At 54.3% G+C, this 18,234-nt stretch overlaps 2 protein-coding genes across 2 annotated transcripts in view; both read right to left on the bottom strand.

Moving 5' to 3' along the window:
• Positions 1–4,624: 4,624 nt before the first annotated feature.
• On the bottom strand, positions 4,625–11,640 carry LOC116237791 (uncharacterized). Its single transcript, XM_090129999.1, has 5 exons — positions 11,483–11,640; positions 10,287–10,343; positions 7,189–7,353; positions 6,472–6,498; positions 4,625–6,374 (listed from the first exon to the last, which is right to left on the bottom strand). The coding sequence occupies exons 1-5, from the start codon at positions 11,562–11,564 to the stop codon at positions 6,235–6,237; spliced, it is 471 nt and encodes a 156-aa protein (XP_089986125.1). The 5' UTR covers positions 11,565–11,640; the 3' UTR covers positions 4,625–6,234.
• Positions 11,641–13,158: 1,518 nt separating this feature from the next.
• The window catches only part of ZC3H4 (zinc finger CCCH-type containing 4), a 34,516-nt gene continuing 29,440 nt past the window's right edge, over positions 13,159–18,234 (bottom strand). Inside the window, exon 14 of the mRNA XM_090129997.1 lies at positions 13,159–18,218. Within this exon, the coding sequence (XP_089986123.1) occupies positions 16,825–18,218 (1,394 nt within the window). The 3' untranslated portion in view covers positions 13,159–16,824. The remainder of the gene's footprint in view (positions 18,219–18,234) is intronic.

Below are 18,234 nucleotides of genomic sequence, written 5' to 3'. Positions count from 1 at the left end.
GTATTGGGGGGGTCTGAGGGGAACTGGGGGGCACTTGGGTGCTCTGAGGTGGTTTTAAGGAGCACTGGGGGTCTTTGAGGGGCACTGGGGGGCATTGGGGGGCTCCAAGGGACACTGGGGGGGCTCTGAGGGGAAGTGGGGGGCACTGGGGGTCTGTGAGGAGTTCTAAGGGACTCTGATGGGTATTGGGGGTCTCTGAGGGGCACTGGGGGGCACTTGGGGGCACTGGGGGGTATTGGGGTTCACTGGGGGGCATTGGGGGGGCACTGGGGGGGGTTCTGGGGGGCACTGGGATGCACTGGGGGGGCACTGGGAGCACTGGGGGGGGCTCTGAGGGGTAATGAGGGCATTGGGGTTCCCTGGGGGGTCACTGAGGGGCACTGGGGGGGCACTGGGAGCACTGGGGGGGGCTCTGAGGGGAAGTGGGGGGCACTCAGGGCCTCTGGGGGGCACTGGGGTTCACTGGGGGGCACTGGGGGGGCTTTGAGGGACACTGGGGGGGCAGTGGGGTCACTGGGAGAACGGTGGGGAAATGAGAGGAAATGGGGGGGGGGCAACATTTCGGTCCAGGAGGTGACAATGTGGTTGGAGGGGGGGGGGGACAGCGGGGGTCCTGGGGGTGACAGTGAGATCTGGGGGGGGGACAGGGACAATGGGGTCCTTAGGGTGACAATGGGGTGCAGGGGGGGGATAAAAGGGGGTCCTTAAGGTGGCAGTGAGTTGCTGGGGGGGTTGGGGGGGGGACAGTGGGGTCTTTATGGGGATTTTGGGGTGTGAGGTGACAATGAGGTTGGGGGGGGGGGGTCCTGGGGGTGACAATGGGATCTGGGGGGGGGGCAGGGACAATAGGGTGACAATGAGGTGCTGGGGGGTGCGACAGTGGGGGGGGGGGTGACAGTGGGCGACCCCCCCCCCCCCCCCAAGGAATGGGGCACAAAAATGAGGGTGGGGGGGTGGGGTTCACATTTCCCTTTATTCCAAAAATCCCTCGAAAGTGTACAAAAAAAAGCCCCCTAAAAACCCATCAATTAATTATTACTCATTAAAAAGCCCCAAAGGGTGCAAAAACAGCACGAATGGCATCAGCCCCCCCCCCCGGGGGGGCAATCAGAAAAGAGCCCGGGGGGGGGGAAGGGGGAGAAAAGCTCCAGGTTGGGGTAGAAATGGTGAATTTGGGGATAGAAAAGCTCAATTTTGGGGGAGAGCCCCGTTTTGAGGGGAAAAAATCCATTTTGGGGGGGGGGGGAAGAATTATTTTGGGGGAAAAATGTTCAATTTTGGGAGAGAAAAGTTGTATTTGGGGTTAAAACGCCCCGTTTTGGGATAGAATGGGTGAATTCTGGGGGTGAAAAGCTCCATTTTGGGGGAAAATGCCCCATTTTGGGATAGAAGTGGTCAATTTTGGGGCAGAAAGGCTCAATTTTGGGGGAGAAAAGTCCCATTTTGGGGGGAAAATGATTCATTTTGGGTTAGAAAAGCTCTGTTTGGTGGGGGAAATATCCATTTTTTGGGAGGAAAGCTCCATTTTGGGGGGAAAAAAGCTGGTTTGGTGTTGAAATACCAAATTTGGGGGTAAAAAAGCTCTGTTTGTGGGAAGAAAATTCAGATTTTGGGGGAAAAAAATCATTCATTGGGGGAAAAAGGCTTTGTTTGCAGATAGAAATGCAAAATTTGGGGGTCAAAGTGGCCAATTTGGGGAATAATGGCTGCTTGGAGCAGAAAAGCTGAATTTTGGGGTAAAAAAAGTCCTTTTTGGGGGCTTTTGTGGGGAGAAAAGTCGTATTTTGGGGAGAAAGGTGGCATTTTGGGGGAGAAAAAGTCATAATTTGGGGTGAAAAGTGGCATTTTGGGGAGAAAGTTGGTATTATGGGGAGAAAAGTCATAATTTTGGGGAGAAGAGTCAAATTTGGGGGAGAAAGCTCAAATTTGGCGAGAAAACGTCATATTTTGGGGGGAGAAAATGTCATATTTTGGGGAGAAAAGTGGCATTTTGGGAAGAAGAGTCAAATTTTGGGGAGAAAGGTGGCATTTTGGGGGAGAAAATGTCGTATTTTGGGGGGAGAAAACGTCACATTTTGGGGAGAAAAGTGGCATTTTGGGGAGAAGAGTCATATTTTGGGGTGAAAGGTGGCATTTTGGGGGAGAAAATGTCAAATTTTGGGGAGAAAACGTCACATTTTGGGGAGAAAAGTGGCATTTTGGGGAGAAGAGTCATATTTTGGGGAGAAAGGTGGCATTTTGGGGGGAGAAAATGTCATATTTTGAGGAGAAAAGTGGCATTTTGGGGAGAAGAGTCATATTTTGGGGAGAAAGGTGGCATTTTGGGGGAGAAAATGTCATAATTTGGGGAGAAAAGTGGCATTTTGGGGAGAAAAGTGGTATTTTGGGGGAGAAAATGTCATAATTTGGGGAGAAAAGTGGCATTTTGGGGAGAAGAGTCATAATTTGGGGTGAAAGGTGGCATTTTGGGGGAGAAAATGTCATATTTTGGGGAGAAAAGTGGGATTTTGGGGAGAAAGTTGGTATTTTGGGGAGAAAAGTCATAATTTTGGGAAGAAGAGTCAAATTTGGGGGAGAAAGTTCAAATTTGGCGAGAAAACATCATATTTTGGGGGGAGAAAATGTCATATTTTGGGGAGAAAGGTGGCATTTTGGGGAGAAAGGTGGATTTTGGGGAAGAAAACGTCATAATTTGGGGAGAAAAGTGGCATTTTGGGGAGAAAGGTGGCATTTTGGGGGAGAAAATGTCAAATTTTGGGGAGAAAATGTCCTATTTTGGGGAGAAGAGTCATATTTTGGGGAGAAAGGTGGCATTTTGGGGGAGAAAAAGTCATAATTTGGGGAGAAAAGTCGTAATTTTGGGAAGAAGAGTCAAATTTGGGGGAAAAAGGTCAAATTTGGTGAGAAAATGTCATATTTTGGAGGGAGAAAATGTCATATTTTGGGGAGAAAAGTGGCATTTTGGGGGAGAAAACGTCATAATTTGGGGAGAAAGGTGGCATTTGGGGGATAAGAGTCATATTTTGGGGAGAAAGGTGGCATTTTGGGGGGAGAAAACATCCCATTTTGGGGAGAAAAGTGGCATTTTGGGGAGAGGAGTCATAATTTCGGGTGAAAGGTGGCATTTTGGGGGAGAAAATGTCATATTTTGGGGAGAAAATGTCATATTTTGGGGAGAAAATTGGGATTTTGGGGAGAAAGTTAGTATTTTGGGGAGAAAAGTCATAATTTTGGGAAGAAGAGTCAAATTTGGGGGAGAAAGTTCAAATTTGGCGAGAAAACGTCATATTTTGGGGGGAGAAAATGTCACATTTTGGGGAGAAAAGTGGCATTTTGGGAAGAAGAGTCAAATTTTGGGGAGAAAGGTGGCATTTTGGGGGAGAAAATGTCGTATTTTGGGGGGAGAAAACGTCACATTTTGGGGAGAAAAGTGGCATTTTGGGGAGAAGAGTCATATTTTGGGGTGAAAGGTGGCATTTTGGGGGAGAAAATGTCAAATTTTGGGGAGAAAACGTCACATTTTGGGGAGAAAAGTGGCATTTTGGGGAGAAAGTTCATATTTTGGGGGGAGAAAACGTCACATTTTGGGGAGAAAAGTGGCATTTTGGGGAGAAGAGTCATATTTTGGGGAGAAAGGTGGCATTTTGGGGGGAGAAAATGTCATATTTTGAGGAGAAAAGTGGCATTTTGGGGAGAAGAGTCATATTTTGGGGAGAAAGGTGGCATTTTGGGGAGAAAGGTGGCATTTTGGGGGAGAAAATGTCAAATTTTGGGGAGAAAACGTCCTATTTTGGGGAGAAGAGTCATATTTTGGGGAGAAAGGTGGCATTTTGGGGGAGAAAATGTCATAATTTGGGGAGAAAAGTGGCATTTTGGGGAGAAAGTTGGTATTTTGGGGAGAAAAGTCATAATTTTGGGGAGAAGAGTCAAATTTGGGGGAGAAAGCTCAAATTTGGCGAGAAAACGTCATATTTTGGGGGGAGAAAATGTCAAATTTTGGGGACAAAAGTGGCATTTTCGGAAGAAGAGTCATATTTTGGGGAGAAAAGGGGCCTTTTTGGGGGAGAAAAAGTCATAATTTGGGGAGAAAACGTCATAATTTGGGGAAGAAGAGTCAAATTTGGGGGAAAAAGGTCAAATTTGGTGAGAAAATGTCATATTTTGGAGGGAGAAAATGTCATATTTTGGGGAGAAAAGTGGCATTTTGGGGAGAAGAGTCAAATTTTGGGGAGAAAGGTGGCATTTTGGGGGAGAAAATGTCGTATTTTGGGGGGAGAAAACGTCACATTTTGGGGAGAAAAGTGGCATTTTGGGGAGAAGAGTCATATTTTGGGGTGAAAGGTGGCATTTTGGGGGAGAAAATGTCAAATTTTGGGGAGAAAACGTCACATTTTGGGGAGAAAAGTGGCATTTTGGGGAGAAAGTTCATATTTTGGGGTGAGAAAACGTCACATTTTGGGGAGAAAAGTGGCATTTTGGGGAGAAGAGTCATATTTTGGGGAGAAAGGTGGCATTTTGGGGGGAGAAAATGTCATATTTTGGGGAGAAAAGTGGCATTTTGGGAAGAAGAGTCAAATTTTGGGGAGAAAGGTGGCATTTTGGGGGAGAAAATGTCGTATTTTGGGGGGAGAAAACGTCACATTTTGGGGAGAAAAGTGGCATTTTGGGGAGAAGAGTCATATTTTGGGGTGAAAGGTGGCATTTTGGGGGAGAAAATGTCAAATTTTGGGGAGAAAACGTCACATTTTGGGGAGAAAAGTGGCATTTTGGGGAGAAAGTTCATATTTTGGGGGGAGAAAACGTCACATTTTGGGGAGAAAAGTGGCATTTTGGGGAGAAGAGTCATATTTTGGGGAGAAAGGTGGCATTTTGGGGGGAGAAAATGTCATATTTTGAGGAGAAAAGTGGCATTTTGGGGAGAAGAGTCATATTTTGGGGAGAAAGGTGGCATTTTGGGGAGAAAGGTGGCATTTTGGGGGAGAAAATGTCAAATTTTGGGGAGAAAACGTCCTATTTTGGGGAGAAGAGTCATATTTTGGGGAGAAAAGTGGGATTTTGGGGAGAAAGTTGGTATTTTGGGGAGAAAAGTCATAATTTTGGGAAGAAGAGTCAAATTTGGGGGAGAAAGTTCAAATTTGGCGAGAAAACATCATATTTTGGGGGGAGAAAATGTCATATTTTGGGGAGAAAGGTGGCATTTTGGGGAGAAAGGTGGATTTTGGGGAAGAAAACGTCATAATTTGGGGAGAAAAGTGGCATTTTGGGGAGAAAGGTGGCATTTTGGGGGAGAAAATGTCAAATTTTGGGGAGAAAATGTCCTATTTTGGGGAGAAGAGTCATATTTTGGGGAGAAAGGTGGCATTTTGGGGGAGAAAAAGTCATAATTTGGGGAGAAAAGTCGTAATTTTGGGAAGAAGAGTCAAATTTGGGGGAGAAAGGTCAAATTTGGTGAGAAAATGTCATATTTTGGGGGGAGAAAATGTCATATTTTGGGGAGAAAAGTGGCATTTTGGGAAGAAGAGTCAAATTTTGGGGAGAAAGGTGGCATTTTGGGAGAGAAAACGTCATATTTTGGGGAGAAAACGTCATATTTTGGGGAGAAGAGTCATATTTTGGGGAGAAAGGTGGCATTTTGGGGGAGAAAACATCATATTTTGGGGGAGAAAACGTCATAATATGGGGAGAAAAGTGGCATTTGGGGGAGAAGAGTCAAATTTTGGGGAGAAAGGTGGCATTTTGGGGGAGAAAATGTCAAATTTTGGGGAGAGAAAATGTCATATTTTGGGGAGAAAAGTGGCATTTTGGGGAGAAAGTTCATATTTTGGGGGGAGAAAATGTCACATTTTGGGGAGAAAAGTGGCATTTTGGGGACAAGAGTCATAATTTGGGGAGAAAAGTGGCATTTTGGGGACAAGAGTCATAATTTGGGGTGAAAGGTGGCATTTTGGGGGAGAAAATGTCAAATTTTGGGGAGAAAACGTCCTATTTTGGGGAGAAGAGTCATATTTTGGGGAGAAAGGTGGCATTTTGGGGGAGAAAATGTCATATTTGGGGGAGAAGAGTCAAATTTTGGGGAGAAAGGTGGCATTTTGGGGGAGAAAACCTCATATTTTGGGGAGAAAAGTGGCGTTTTGAGGCAGGAAGAAGTAAAAAATCATTTTTTGGGGGATAGCAAAGCCCCATTTGGGCCAGCAGAGCCCTTTTTTTTTGGGGTAAGAAACGGCGTTTTGGGGTTCAGGCGTCGGCGCTGCTCATCAGCATCTCTTTGTCGACGCTGCGACTCCGGCGACCCCAAAACTGGGTGACACCACAGTGGGTGACAACCAGGACAGCCAGCACCAACGTCACCACCAGCAGCAGCGCCAGCAGCAGAGCTGGGGATGTGAGGGGGGGGACACAGCGTTAATGGGGGGGGGACAAGGACACACAGTGTCACTTTGGGGGGGGGGGGGGGGTTGGGGGGACGCTCACCTGTGGGGTGCCAGGTGCTGTTGTCACCTGGAGGGAGAGGGGGGTCACCGTGCTGTCCCCATTGCTGTTGTCACCCCCCCCCCAATCAATGTCCCCCCCCCAGTGCCCCCCATCCCCTCCTCATTGTCCCCACAATGTCCCCAACCCTGTCCCCAACCCCCCCCCTCAACCACCCCCCATCCCCTCCTCATTGTCCCCCCCACTGTCCCCATGTCACCCCCCCACTGTCCCCACGGTGCCCCCCCCAGTACCCCCATGTTGTCCCCCCACTGTCCCCATGTCCCCCCCCAAATTTCCCCATTCCCACTGTCCCCATGTCACCCCCCCACTGTCCCCATGGTGCCCCCCCCACTGTCCCCACGTTGTCCCCCCAATACCCCCATGTTGTCCCCCCACTGTCCCCATGTCACCCCCCCACTGTCCCCATGTCACCCATGCTGCCCCCCCCACTGTCCCCATGTCACCTCCCCCCAATACCCCCATGTCACCTCCCCCCCAGTCCCCCCTGCTCCCCCCCCCGTCCCCATGGTGTCCCCCCCCACTGTCCCCATGTCACCCCCCCCCAGTCCCCCCTGCTCCCCCCCCGTCCCCACGTTGTCCCCCCCCACTGTCCCCATGCTGCCCCCCCCCGTCCCCATGGTGTCCCCCGTCCCCACGTTGTCCCCCCCACTGTCCCCAAGTTGTCCCCCCCCCGTCCCCACGCTGCCCCCCCCGTACCGCTCCGGCAGCGCAGCAGACACTCCTCCTTGCTGCCGTAGTTGTTGCGATTCCCCCGGCAGCCGCCGTAGACGAAGGGGCGACAATCGCGATATTCGGGGCTGTGAAACCAGCGCTGGAAAGCGGCGCGGCACGGGCCGGTCAGGGGGGGGGCAACGCAGTGATCTGGGGGAACGGCGGGGTCAGCGGGACGGGTGGCACAACAACGGCACCCCGAGGGGTCACCCAGTTGGCACCCAGTTGGCACCCAGTTATGGCACCCAGTAATGGCACCCAGCGGTGTCACCCAGCGGTGTCACCCAGTTTTGTCACCCAGTAATGGCACCCAGTGCTGTCACCCAGTTTTGTCACCCAGTAATGGTACCCAGTTGTCACCCAGCGGTGTCACCCAGCACTGTCACCCAGTAATGGCACCCAGTAATGGCACCCAGTGCTGTCACCCAGGTTTGGCACCCAGTTATGGCACCCAGCGGTGTCACCCAGCAGTGTCACCCAGTAATGGCACCCAGTTGTCACCCAGTTGTCACCCAGTTATGGCACCCAGTAATGGCACCCAGCGGTGTCACCCAGTTGTCACCCAGTAATGGCACCCAGCGGTGTCACCCAGTTGTCACCCAGCGGTGTCACCCAGCACTGTCACCCAGTTTTGTCACCCAGTAATGGCACCCAGTAATGGCACCCAGCGGTGTCACCCAGCGCTGTCACCCAGTTTTGTCACCCAGTAATGGCACCCAGCGGTGTCACCCAGCACTGTCACCCAGTTTTGTCACCCAGTAATGGCACCCAGTAATGGCACCCAGCGGTGTCACCCAGTGCTGTCACCCAGGTTTGGCACCCAGTTATGGCACCCAGCGGTGTCACCTAGTGCTGTCACCCAGCACTGTCAACCAGTTGTCACCCAGTTGTCACCCAGCACTGTCACCCAGTTGTCACCCAGCACTGTCACCCGGTTGTCACCCAGTTGCCACCCAGCGGTGTCACCCAGTTGTCACCCAGCAGTGTCACCCAGCAGCCACCCAGTTCTCACCCAGCAATGCCACCCAGTTATCACCCAGTTGTCACCCAGCGGTGTCACCCAGTTATGGCACCCAGCAGTGTCACCCAGTTGTCACCCACCATCACCTGGTGGTGTCACCCTGTGTCACCCGGTGGTCACCCAGCATTGTCACCCAGTAATGGCACCCAGTTATGGCACCCAGCACTGTCACCCAGCACTGTCACCCAGTAATGGCACCCAGCAGTGTCACCCAGTTGTCACCCAGCAGTGTCACCCAGTTTTGTTACCCAGAAATGGCACCCAGCGGTGTCACCCAGTTGTCACCCAGTGCTGTCACCCAGCACTGTCACCCAGTTGTCACCCAGCGGTGTCACCCAGTACTGTCACCCAGTTTTGTCACCCGGTGCTGTCAGCCAGTTGTCACCCAGCACTGTCACTCAGTTTTGTCACCCAGTAATGGCACCCGGTGGTGTCACCCAGTTGTCACCCAGTTATGGCACCCAGCACTGTCACCCAGCACTGTCACCCAGTTTTGTCACCCAGCACTGTCACCCAGTTGTCACCCAGCAGTGTCACCCAGTTGTCACCCAGCAACACCACTCAGTTGTCATCCAGCAATGTCACCCAGCAGTGTCACCCAGTTGTCACCCAGTGCTGTCACCCAGCAGAGTCACCTGGTTGTCACCTCATCACCACCTGGTGGTGTCACCCAGTTTTGTCACACAGTTGTCACCCAGCACTGTCACCTGGTTGTCACCCAGCAACATCACCCAGCAGTGTCACCCAGCACTGTCACCCAGTTTTGTCACCCAGCACTGTCACCCAGTTGCCACCCAGCGGTGTCACCCGGTTGTCACCCAGTTGCCACCCAGCGGTGTCACCCAGTTGTCACCCAGCAGTGTCACCCAGCAGCCACCCAGTTCTCACCCAGCAATGCCACCCAGTTATCACCCAGTTGTCACCCAGCGGTGTCACCCAGTTATGGCACCCAGCAGTGTCACCCAGTTGTCACCCACCATCACCTGGTGGTGTCACCCTGTGTCACCCGGTGGTCACCCAGCATTGTCACCCAGTAATGGCACCCAGTTATGGCACCCAGCACTGTCACCCAGCACTGTCACCCAGTAATGGCACCCAGCAGTGTCACCCAGTTGTCACCCAGCAGTGTCACCCAGTTTTGTTACCCAGAAATGGCACCCAGCGGTGTCACCCAGTTGTCACCCAGTGCTGTCACCCAGCACTGTCACCCAGTTGTCACCCAGCGGTGTCACCCAGTACTGTCACCCAGTTTTGTCACCCGGTGCTGTCAGCCAGTTGTCACCCAGCACTGTCACTCAGTTTTGTCACCCAGTAATGGCACCCGGTGGTGTCACCCAGTTGTCACCCAGTTATGGCACCCAGCACTGTCACCCAGCACTGTCACCCAGTTTTGTCACCCAGCACTGTCACCCAGTTGTCACCCAGCAGTGTCACCCAGTTGTCACCCAGCAACACCACTCAGTTGTCATCCAGCAATGTCACCCAGCAGTGTCACCCAGTTGTCACCCAGTGCTGTCACCCAGCAGAGTCACCTGGTTGTCACCTCATCACCACCTGGTGGTGTCACCCAGTTTTGTCACACAGTTGTCACCCAGCACTGTCACCTGGTTGTCACCCAGCAACATCACCCAGCAGTGTCACCCAGCACTGTCACCCAGTTTTGTCACCCAGCACTGTCACCCAGTTGCCACCCAGCGGTGTCACCCGGTTGTCACCCAGTTGCCACCCAGCGGTGTCACCCAGTTGTCACCCAGCAGTGTCACCCAGCAGCCACCCAGTTCTCACCCAGCAATGCCACCCAGTTATCACCCAGTTGTCACCCAGCGGTGTCACCCAGTTATGGCACCCAGCAGTGTCACCCAGTTGTCACCCACCATCACCTGGTGGTGTCACCCTGTTGTGTCACCCGGTGGTCACCCAGCATTGTCACCCCAGTGCCGTCACCCAGCACTGACACGTGATGGCGTCACCCTGTGGTGTCACCCCCCACCCCTGGCACTGTCCCTGTCACCCGGTGTCACCCGCTGGTGTCACCCCACCCCAACCCCCCCCCTGGTGGTACCTTGGTAGGCAGAGTCCCACGGTGTGGCGACGTCCGGCGGTGGTGGTTTGCTGGGGGCTGTGGGGGTGTCACCATGTGTCCCCATTTGTCCCCAAGGTGTCCCCATTCATTCCTACAGTGTCCCTGTTTGACCCTATTTGTCCCCAGGGGTCCCTGTCTGTTCCCAAAGTGTCACCCTCTGACCTCATGGTGTCCCCAGGGTGTCCCCGTTTGTCTCCATTTGTCCCCAGGTGTCCCTGTTCGTCCCCAGGTGTCCTCATTTGTCCCCAGGGTGTCCCCAAAGTGTCCCCATTCGTCCCCAGGTGTCCCCATTTGCCCCCAGTGTCCCCATTTGACCCCAGGTGTCCCTGTTCATCCCCATGGTGTCCCCAGGGTGTCCCCAAAGTGTCCCCATTTGTCCCCACGTGTCCCCATTCGCACCCAGGTGTCCACATTTGCCCCCAATGTCCCCATTTGTCCCCAGGTGTCCCTGTTGGTCCCCACGGTGTCCCCATTTGTCCCCAGGGTGTCCCCAAAATGTCCCCATTCGTCCCCATTTGTCCACAGGGTGTCCCCACCGTGTCCCCATTTGTCCCCAAAAGGTGGGGGACACCCAAAGGTTGGGGGGAGGGACGACAAAAAGGGTTGAACTAAAGGGGGAAGGGCTGAAAAGGGTGGGCGAAAAGGAGAGGGCCCTAAAAGATGGGGATAAAAAGGGGGAGGGGACAAAAGGGGGTGGGGACAAAAGGGGGTGGGGACAAAAGGGGGTGGGGACAAAAGGGGGGAAGGTTATTAAAAAGGGAGGGGACAAAAAGGGTGGGGACAAAAAGGGGAGGGGCTTAAGATGGGGGGGAAGGGGGGAGAGGGATAAAAGGGTGGAGACAACAGAGAGGGGCTTAAGGGGGGGGGGGGTACAAAATGGGAGGGGCCATAAAAGATGAGGGTAAAAGGGGGAGGGGCCTTAAAAGGGTGGGACCCGATGGGGGGAGGGGCCTAAAAGGGAGTGGACGCGGTGGGCGGGGCTTAAAGGCGGTCGAAATGGGAGGAGCCCCCCCACAAAGGGGGCGTGGCCTCGCGGCCCCTCCCCACTTCCGCTTCCCGTTAGGCCCCGCCCTCCCTTCAGGTCTCTGCTCCCCCTTAAAAGTTACCCCCCCCCCCCAAAACTGCCCCCCCCCCCCAAATCCCGACCCCCAGCCCCGCTCCAAATCCGCCCGTACCGTCGCTCCCGGGCCCGCCCGGCACCCCCCCGCCTCCCGCGGGCAGCAGAAGCAGCAGCGCCAGCACCGGCCCCGCCGCCATGGCCCAGATGACGTCACTGCTCCGCGACGAGGCGCCGCCCGATGACGTCACGCAGGTGCGCGGCCAGGTGAGCAGCCGCGCCCCTTCCATTCCCGGCGGGGGCAGGCCACGCCCCCCTTCGTTTGCATGGAGCGCGGGAAAGAGAGGAGGGAGAGCGCGGGGGATGATGGGACGGATGGGAGCTGTGGGGGTATAGGGCCATATAGGGGCTGTGGGGGTATATAGGGGTTGTGAGGCTCTATAGGGGCTATGGGGGTATAGGGCTCTATAGGGGTTGTGAGGCTCTATAGGGGCTGTGGGACTCTATAGGGGCTATGGGGGTATAGGGCTCTATAGGGGCTGTGGGACTCTATAGGGGCTGTGAGGGTCTATAGGGGCTATGGGGGTATAGGGCTCTATAGGGGCTGTGGGGGTATATAGGGACTGTGGGGGTATAGGGCTCTATAGGGGCTGTGGGGGTATATAGGGACTGTGGGGGTATAGGGCTCTATAGGGGCTGTGGGGGTATAGGGCCCTATAGGGGTTGTGAGGCTCTATAGGGGCTGTGGGACTCTATAGGGGCTATGGGGGTATAGGGCTCTATGGGGGCTGTGGGGCTCTATAGGGGCTATGGGGGTATAGGGCTCTATAGGGGCTGTGGAACTCTATAGGGGCTATGGGGGTATATAGGGACTGTGGGGGTATAGGGCCCTATAGGGGCTGTGAGGCTCTATAGGGGCTATGGGGCTCTAACGGGCCCTATAGGGGTTGTGAGGCTCTATAGGGGCTATGGGGCTCTAACGGGCCCTATAGGGGTTGTGAGGCTCTATAGGGGCTGTGGGGGTATAGGGCCCTATAGGGGTTTGAGGATCTATAGGGGCTATGGGGGTATAGGGCTCTATAGGGGCTGTGGGGGTATATAGGGGCTGTGGGGGTATATAGGGGCTATGGTAGTATATAGGGGCTGTGGGGGTATAAGGCCCTATAGGGGTTGTGGGGGTATAGGGCTCTATAGGGGCTGTGAGGCTCTATAGGGGCTGTGGGACTCTATAGGGGCTATGGGGGTATATAGGGGCTGTGGGGGTATAGGGCTCTATAGAGGCTGTAAGGACATAGATCTCTATAGGGTCATTGGGATTCTATAGGGGCTGTGAGGGCATAGGGCTCTATAGGGTCATTGGGACTCTATAGGGGCTGTGGGGATATGTAGGGGCTACAGGGTGGGCTGTGGGGGCTACAGGGCTCTATAGGGCACTATAGGGCTCTATAGGGTGCTGTGGGGCTCTATGGGATGCTGTGGGGGCTACTGGGATCCTATATGGGCTATAGGACACTATAGGGCACTGCGGGCCTCTATAGGTTGCTATGAGGGCTGTGGGGCTCTATAGGATGCAATAGGGATCCAGTATGGGCTATAGGATGCTGCAGTGAACTATGGGGCTCTATAGGGTGCAATGGGGGCCAAAACCAACCCCCCCAAAGCCCCAAATTCCACCCCAAAATCCCAAAGATTCCCCCAAAGCCCCCAAATACCCCCAATTCCACCCCAAAAAATTCCCCCGGATCCCCGAACCCCAAATCCCACCCCCAAAAAAACCAAATTTCACCAATTCCCCCAAACCCAAAACCTCCCAATTCTACCCCCAAAATCCCATCTCCCTTCCAATGAGAAAACGTTGGATTTTGGGGCCAAAAAACCCCCAAAAAGGGGCACAGAACGTCGTGCCAAAAACCACCACTTTCCTACAACGCCGCAGAACCCAAAAGCAGCAGAAATGAACCCAAAAGGGGACGGTGCTATTTACAGTTTATTACAAGTTTGAAAAAGCCAAAATTCGGTTCAAGCTTTGCCAAAAAAAAAAAAAAGAAAAACCAACCAAAAAAACGCCAATTTTGTTTTTTTTTTTGTGTGTAAAAATGGGGATTTTTTACAAAAAAGCGCAACTTCTGTACAGGCGGAGGGGACGAGTGCACCCAAAAGTGCTGTTTTTTGGCCCAATTTCACCTTTTTTAACACTTTTTTGTGTGTGTGTGTGTGGGGGGGGGGTTGGAGCTGGAGGGGAGCTGGCAATTTGTCTCAAATTGCCCAAAATTGGCAGAATTTCACCCAATTTTTTGGGGGGGGTGGGAGAGCGAAACTCAATTCTTTGCAGCAATGGAGATTTTGGGGCATTTTGGGGCATTTTGGGGATTGGGATTTCCCAAAAAATCCCATTGGAAGCTTCAGGAAAACAAACAAAAAAAAAACCCAAAAATGCCCCAAATGAGCCCAAATCCACCACGACAAAACATTTTCACAGAGATTTGGGGTGTTTGGGGGTTTTTGAGGTATTTGGGGATAATTTGTGGCTTTTTTTTCCCCCCAGTTTTGCACATTCTGGGTTATTATCACCATATTTTGCCCATTTTTTCCCAAATCTTCCACGTTTCAGCTTCATTTTTTTCACATTTTGGGTCATTTTCACCACATCCTGCCCATTTTTTCCCCCACTTTTAACACATTTCCCATTATTTTCCCCCAAATTTCCCACATTTCACCTCATTTTTTCCTCATTCCACCCATTTTTTCCCCACTTCCTGCATTTTTCTCATCACATTTCCCCAAATCTTGCCCATCTCACCTCATTTTCTCCCACATTTTGGGTTATTCCCCCCACATTTTGGGTTATTCCCCCCACATTTTGGGTTATTTCCCCCACAATCCCCATAACATCACTCCCAAACTCCACACCTCTCACCATTTCCCCCCAAACCCCACAAAACTCCGCTTCCTTTCCCCCAAAACACCGCACCCTGCACTCACACCCCCCAACCTCACAACCCCACACCTTCCTTTGCCCCAAATTCTGCCCTTTTTCCCCCACTTTCAGCCACTCCTCCCACACCATTCACACCAAACCTCCCCAACAGCCAACAAAGCCCAACAGCCCCCATCACAGCCCAACAGCCCCATCACAGCTTAACAGCAAACCCCATTACATCCCAACAACCCCAATACATCCCAACAACCCCATCACAGCCCAACAGCCCCCATCACAGCCCAACAGCCCCCATTAGAGTCCAAGCTTTTTGAACAAACCCCATCACAGCCCAACAGCCCCCACTCCAGCCCAACAGCCCCCATTAGGGCCCAACAACCCTCATTACAGCCCAACAACCCCCATCGCAGCCCAACAGCCCTCATTACAACCCAACAATCCCCATTAAGGCCCAACAACCCCCATTATAGCCCAACAATCCCCACTCCAGCCCAACAGCCCTCATTACAGCCCAACAGCCCTCATTACAGCCCAACAACCCTCCTAACAACCCAACAACCCCCATTAGGGCCCAACAACCCTCATTACAGCCCAACAGCCCTCATTACAGCCCAACAACCCTCCTAACAACCCAACAACCCCCATTAGGGCCCAACAACCCTCATTACAGCCCAACAGCTGCCATTACAGCCCAACAACCCCCATTAGGGCCCAACAACCCCCATTACAGCCCAACAGCCGCCCTTTACAGCCCAACAACCCCCATTAGGGCCCAACAACCCCCATTACAACCCAACAACCCCCATTAGGGCCCAACAACCCCCATTAGGGCCCAACAACCCTCATTACAGCCCAACAGCTGCCATTACAGCCCAACAACCCCCATTAGAACCCAACAATTCCCACTCCAGCCCAACAACCCCATCACAGCCCAACAGCCCCCATTAGGGCCCAACAACCCTCATTACAACCCAACAGCCCCTACTCCAGCCCAACAGCCACCATTACAGCCCAACAGCCGCCATTAGGGCCCAACAACCCCCATTAGGGCCCAACAACCCTCATTACAGCCCAACAGCTGCCATTAGGGCTCAACAAACACCATCACAGCCCAACAGCCGCCATTAGAGCCCAACAAACCCCATCACAGCCCAACAACCCCCATTAGGGCCCAACAACCCCCATTACAGCCCAACAACCCCCTTTAGGGCCCAACAACCCTCATTACAGCCCAACAGCCGCCATTACAGCCCAACAACCCCCATTAGGGCTCAACAAACCCCATCACAGCCCAACAACCCTCATTACAGCCCAACAGCTGCCATTACAACCCAACAACCCCCATTAGAGCCCAACAATCCCCACTCCAGCCCAACAACCCCCATTACAGCCCAACAGCCCCCATTACGGCTCAACAACCCTCATTACAACCCAACAGCTGCCATTACAGCCCAACAATCCCCACTCCAGCCCAACAGCCCTCATTACAGCCCAACAACCCCCATTACAACCCAGCAACCGCCATTACAACCCAACAACCCCCATTAGGGCCCAACAACCCTCATTACAGCCCAACAGCTGCCATTACAGCCCAACAACCCCCATTAGAACCCAACAATTCCCACTCCAGCCCAACAACCCCATCACAGCCCAACAGCCCCCATTAGGGCCCAACAACCCTCATTACAACCCAACAGCCCCTACTCCAGCCCAACAGCCGCCATTAGGGCCCAACAACCCCCATTAGGGCCCAACAACCCCCATTACAGCCCAACAGCCGCCATTAGGGCCCAACAACCCCCATTAGGGCCCAACAACCCTCATTACAGCCCAACAGCTGCCATTAGGGCTCAACAAACACCATCACAGCCCAACAGCCGCCATTAGAGCCCAACAAACCCCATCACAGCCCAACAACCCCCATTAGGGCCCAACAACCCCCATTAGGGCCCAACAACCCTCATTACAGCCCAACAACCCCCATTAGGGCTCAACAAACCCCATCACAGCCCAACAGCCGCCATTACAGCCCAACAACCCTCATTACAGCCCAACAGCTGCCATTACAGCCCAACAACCCCCATTAGAACCCAACAATTCCCACTCCAGCCCAAAAACCCCATCACAGCCCAACAGCCCCCATTAGGGCCCAACAACCCTCATTACAACCCAACAGCCGCCATTACAGCCCAACAACCCCCATTAGGGCCCAACAACCCACATTACAGCCCAACAGCCGCCATTAGGGCCCAACAGCCCCCATTAGGGCCCAACAACCCACATTACAGCCCAACAGCCGCCATTACAGCCCAACAGCCCCCATTAGGGCCCAACAAACCCTATCACAGCCCAACAGCTGCCATTAGGGCCCAACAACCCCCATCAGGACCCAACAACTGCCACTCCACCCCAACAGCCAGCACTCCAGACCAACAACCTCCATCACAGCCCGACAACCTCCATCACAGCCCAACAACCCCCATCACAGCCCAACAACCCCCATCACAGCCCAACAACCACCACTACTGCCCGAAAGGTGATGCCGTGGGGTCAAAACCCTTGAAGACATCTTTGAGTGACGCAGTGCTGTCCGTCTCATCCTGCTCCGTGCCCTCCGGGGCCGCCCCACTGCTCCCACTGTTCCCAGCCGTGCCCCTCGGCCGCGGTCTGTTGTAGCTGTTGTAACGATCCTGCGCCGGTTCCGCCAGCGGCGATCGGCGACTGTAGGGCTGATCCTTCCCACGTCCCCCCACGCCGTCACCAACCGGCGGTGCCCGCGGGTCGTACAGACTGATGGCGCTCAGCACGCGGCTCTGCGCCGCGCCACGGCTCAGCCGCGGGTCGTAGGGTGCCAAGGGGGTCCCGGCATCACCCGCACCATCGCCCGCATCGTCACCCAACTCACCGAGCTCTGGGGGTTTGGCTGCAGCTTTTTGCAGCCGGGGGTCCGACGGGGGTTTGCGCACACGGGGGTCGCTGGGGCGTTCGGTGCCGCCCGGTTTATCGGTAGGTTTGTCACCAGCACCCGTGGGTTTGTCAGCGGGAACGGGGAACGCGTCACCCGGCCCGGTGGTTTTGTCACCGGGTTGTTTGTCACCTGTTGTGTCACCTATTTTGTCACCGCCGCCCGCGCTCACCGTCTGTAGGATTCGGGATAACAGCTCGAAATCCGGCAGCTTGGAAGAAGGTTCTGTCGTGATGTTGGGATCGGTCGGGACCGCGCGGTGGCGGGGGTCGGCGCGGTGCAGCCTGGGGTCACCGCCGGGTGTTACGGTGACGTCCTGCACGGGGATGGGGAGAGGGAGGAGATCCTCAGGGCTCCACAGCACCATGCGGGCGAAGGCGGGCTTGGTGAGGGTGACGTCCCTCAGTGGGGGGACAAAACGGTGCCGGTGACAGCGGGGGTCCCGCGGCGGCTGCCCCGGCGGCGGCTCCAGGGGGATGACAACGGGGCGATCCCGTAGGGAACGCTCGGGGTCGGCGTCGTCCTCGTCGTCGGGAAGACGGGATTTGGGGAGGGGGTCGGATTTGAGGTGAGAAGGGTCCGCTTTGGGGTTGTGGGGATCCATTTTGGGATAATCCGCCTCCATTTTGGGATAATCCGTCTCCGTTTTGGGATAATTAGGGTCCGTTTTGGGATAATCCTCCGTTTTAGGGTGAGGCGGCTCCGTTTTGTTGTGCCGTGCTAAGCGGGGGTCCCGCAGTCGGGGGTCTGCCGGTCGCCCCCCACCCCCTGACGCTGCTGCTTTCTGCAACCGGGGGTCTGCGGTGTGGGGCGGCCCCATGGAACCGGGGGGCGGCCCCATAGATGGGTGGGGGGGCCCCAAAGCGCCGCTCTGCTGCCTGAGGGTGCGCAGGATGGATGAGACGCTCCCACCCTCGTCCTCATCGCTGGAGTACCACAGGGCAGCGTCACCTGGGGGGGGTCGTTA

The sequence above is a fragment of the Phasianus colchicus genome, chromosome 38 (genome assembly GCF_987193195.1).
Source record: "Phasianus colchicus chromosome 38, bPhaCol1.hap1.1, whole genome shotgun sequence".
Classification (NCBI taxonomy): Eukaryota; Metazoa; Chordata; class Aves; order Galliformes; family Phasianidae; genus Phasianus; species Phasianus colchicus.
Note: the sequence above shows the minus strand (reverse complement) of the source record. Positions and strands in the feature narration are given on the sequence as shown.

Bases quoted from the DNA above. Each gene is read 5' to 3' on its own strand.
- LOC116237791 (XM_090129999.1), bottom strand. From the start codon at position 11,564: ATGGCGGCGGGGCCGGTGCTGGCGCTGCTGCTTCTGCTGCCCGCGGGA. The intron at 10,344-11,482 runs GTACGGGCGGAT...ACACCCCCACAG, and splicing joins GGGCGGGCCCGGGAGCGACG to CCCCCAGCAAACCACCACCG. The intron at 6,499-7,188 runs GTACGGGGGGGG...CTCTCCCTCCAG, and splicing joins TCTGCTGCGCTGCCGGAGCG to GTGACAACAGCACCTGGCAC.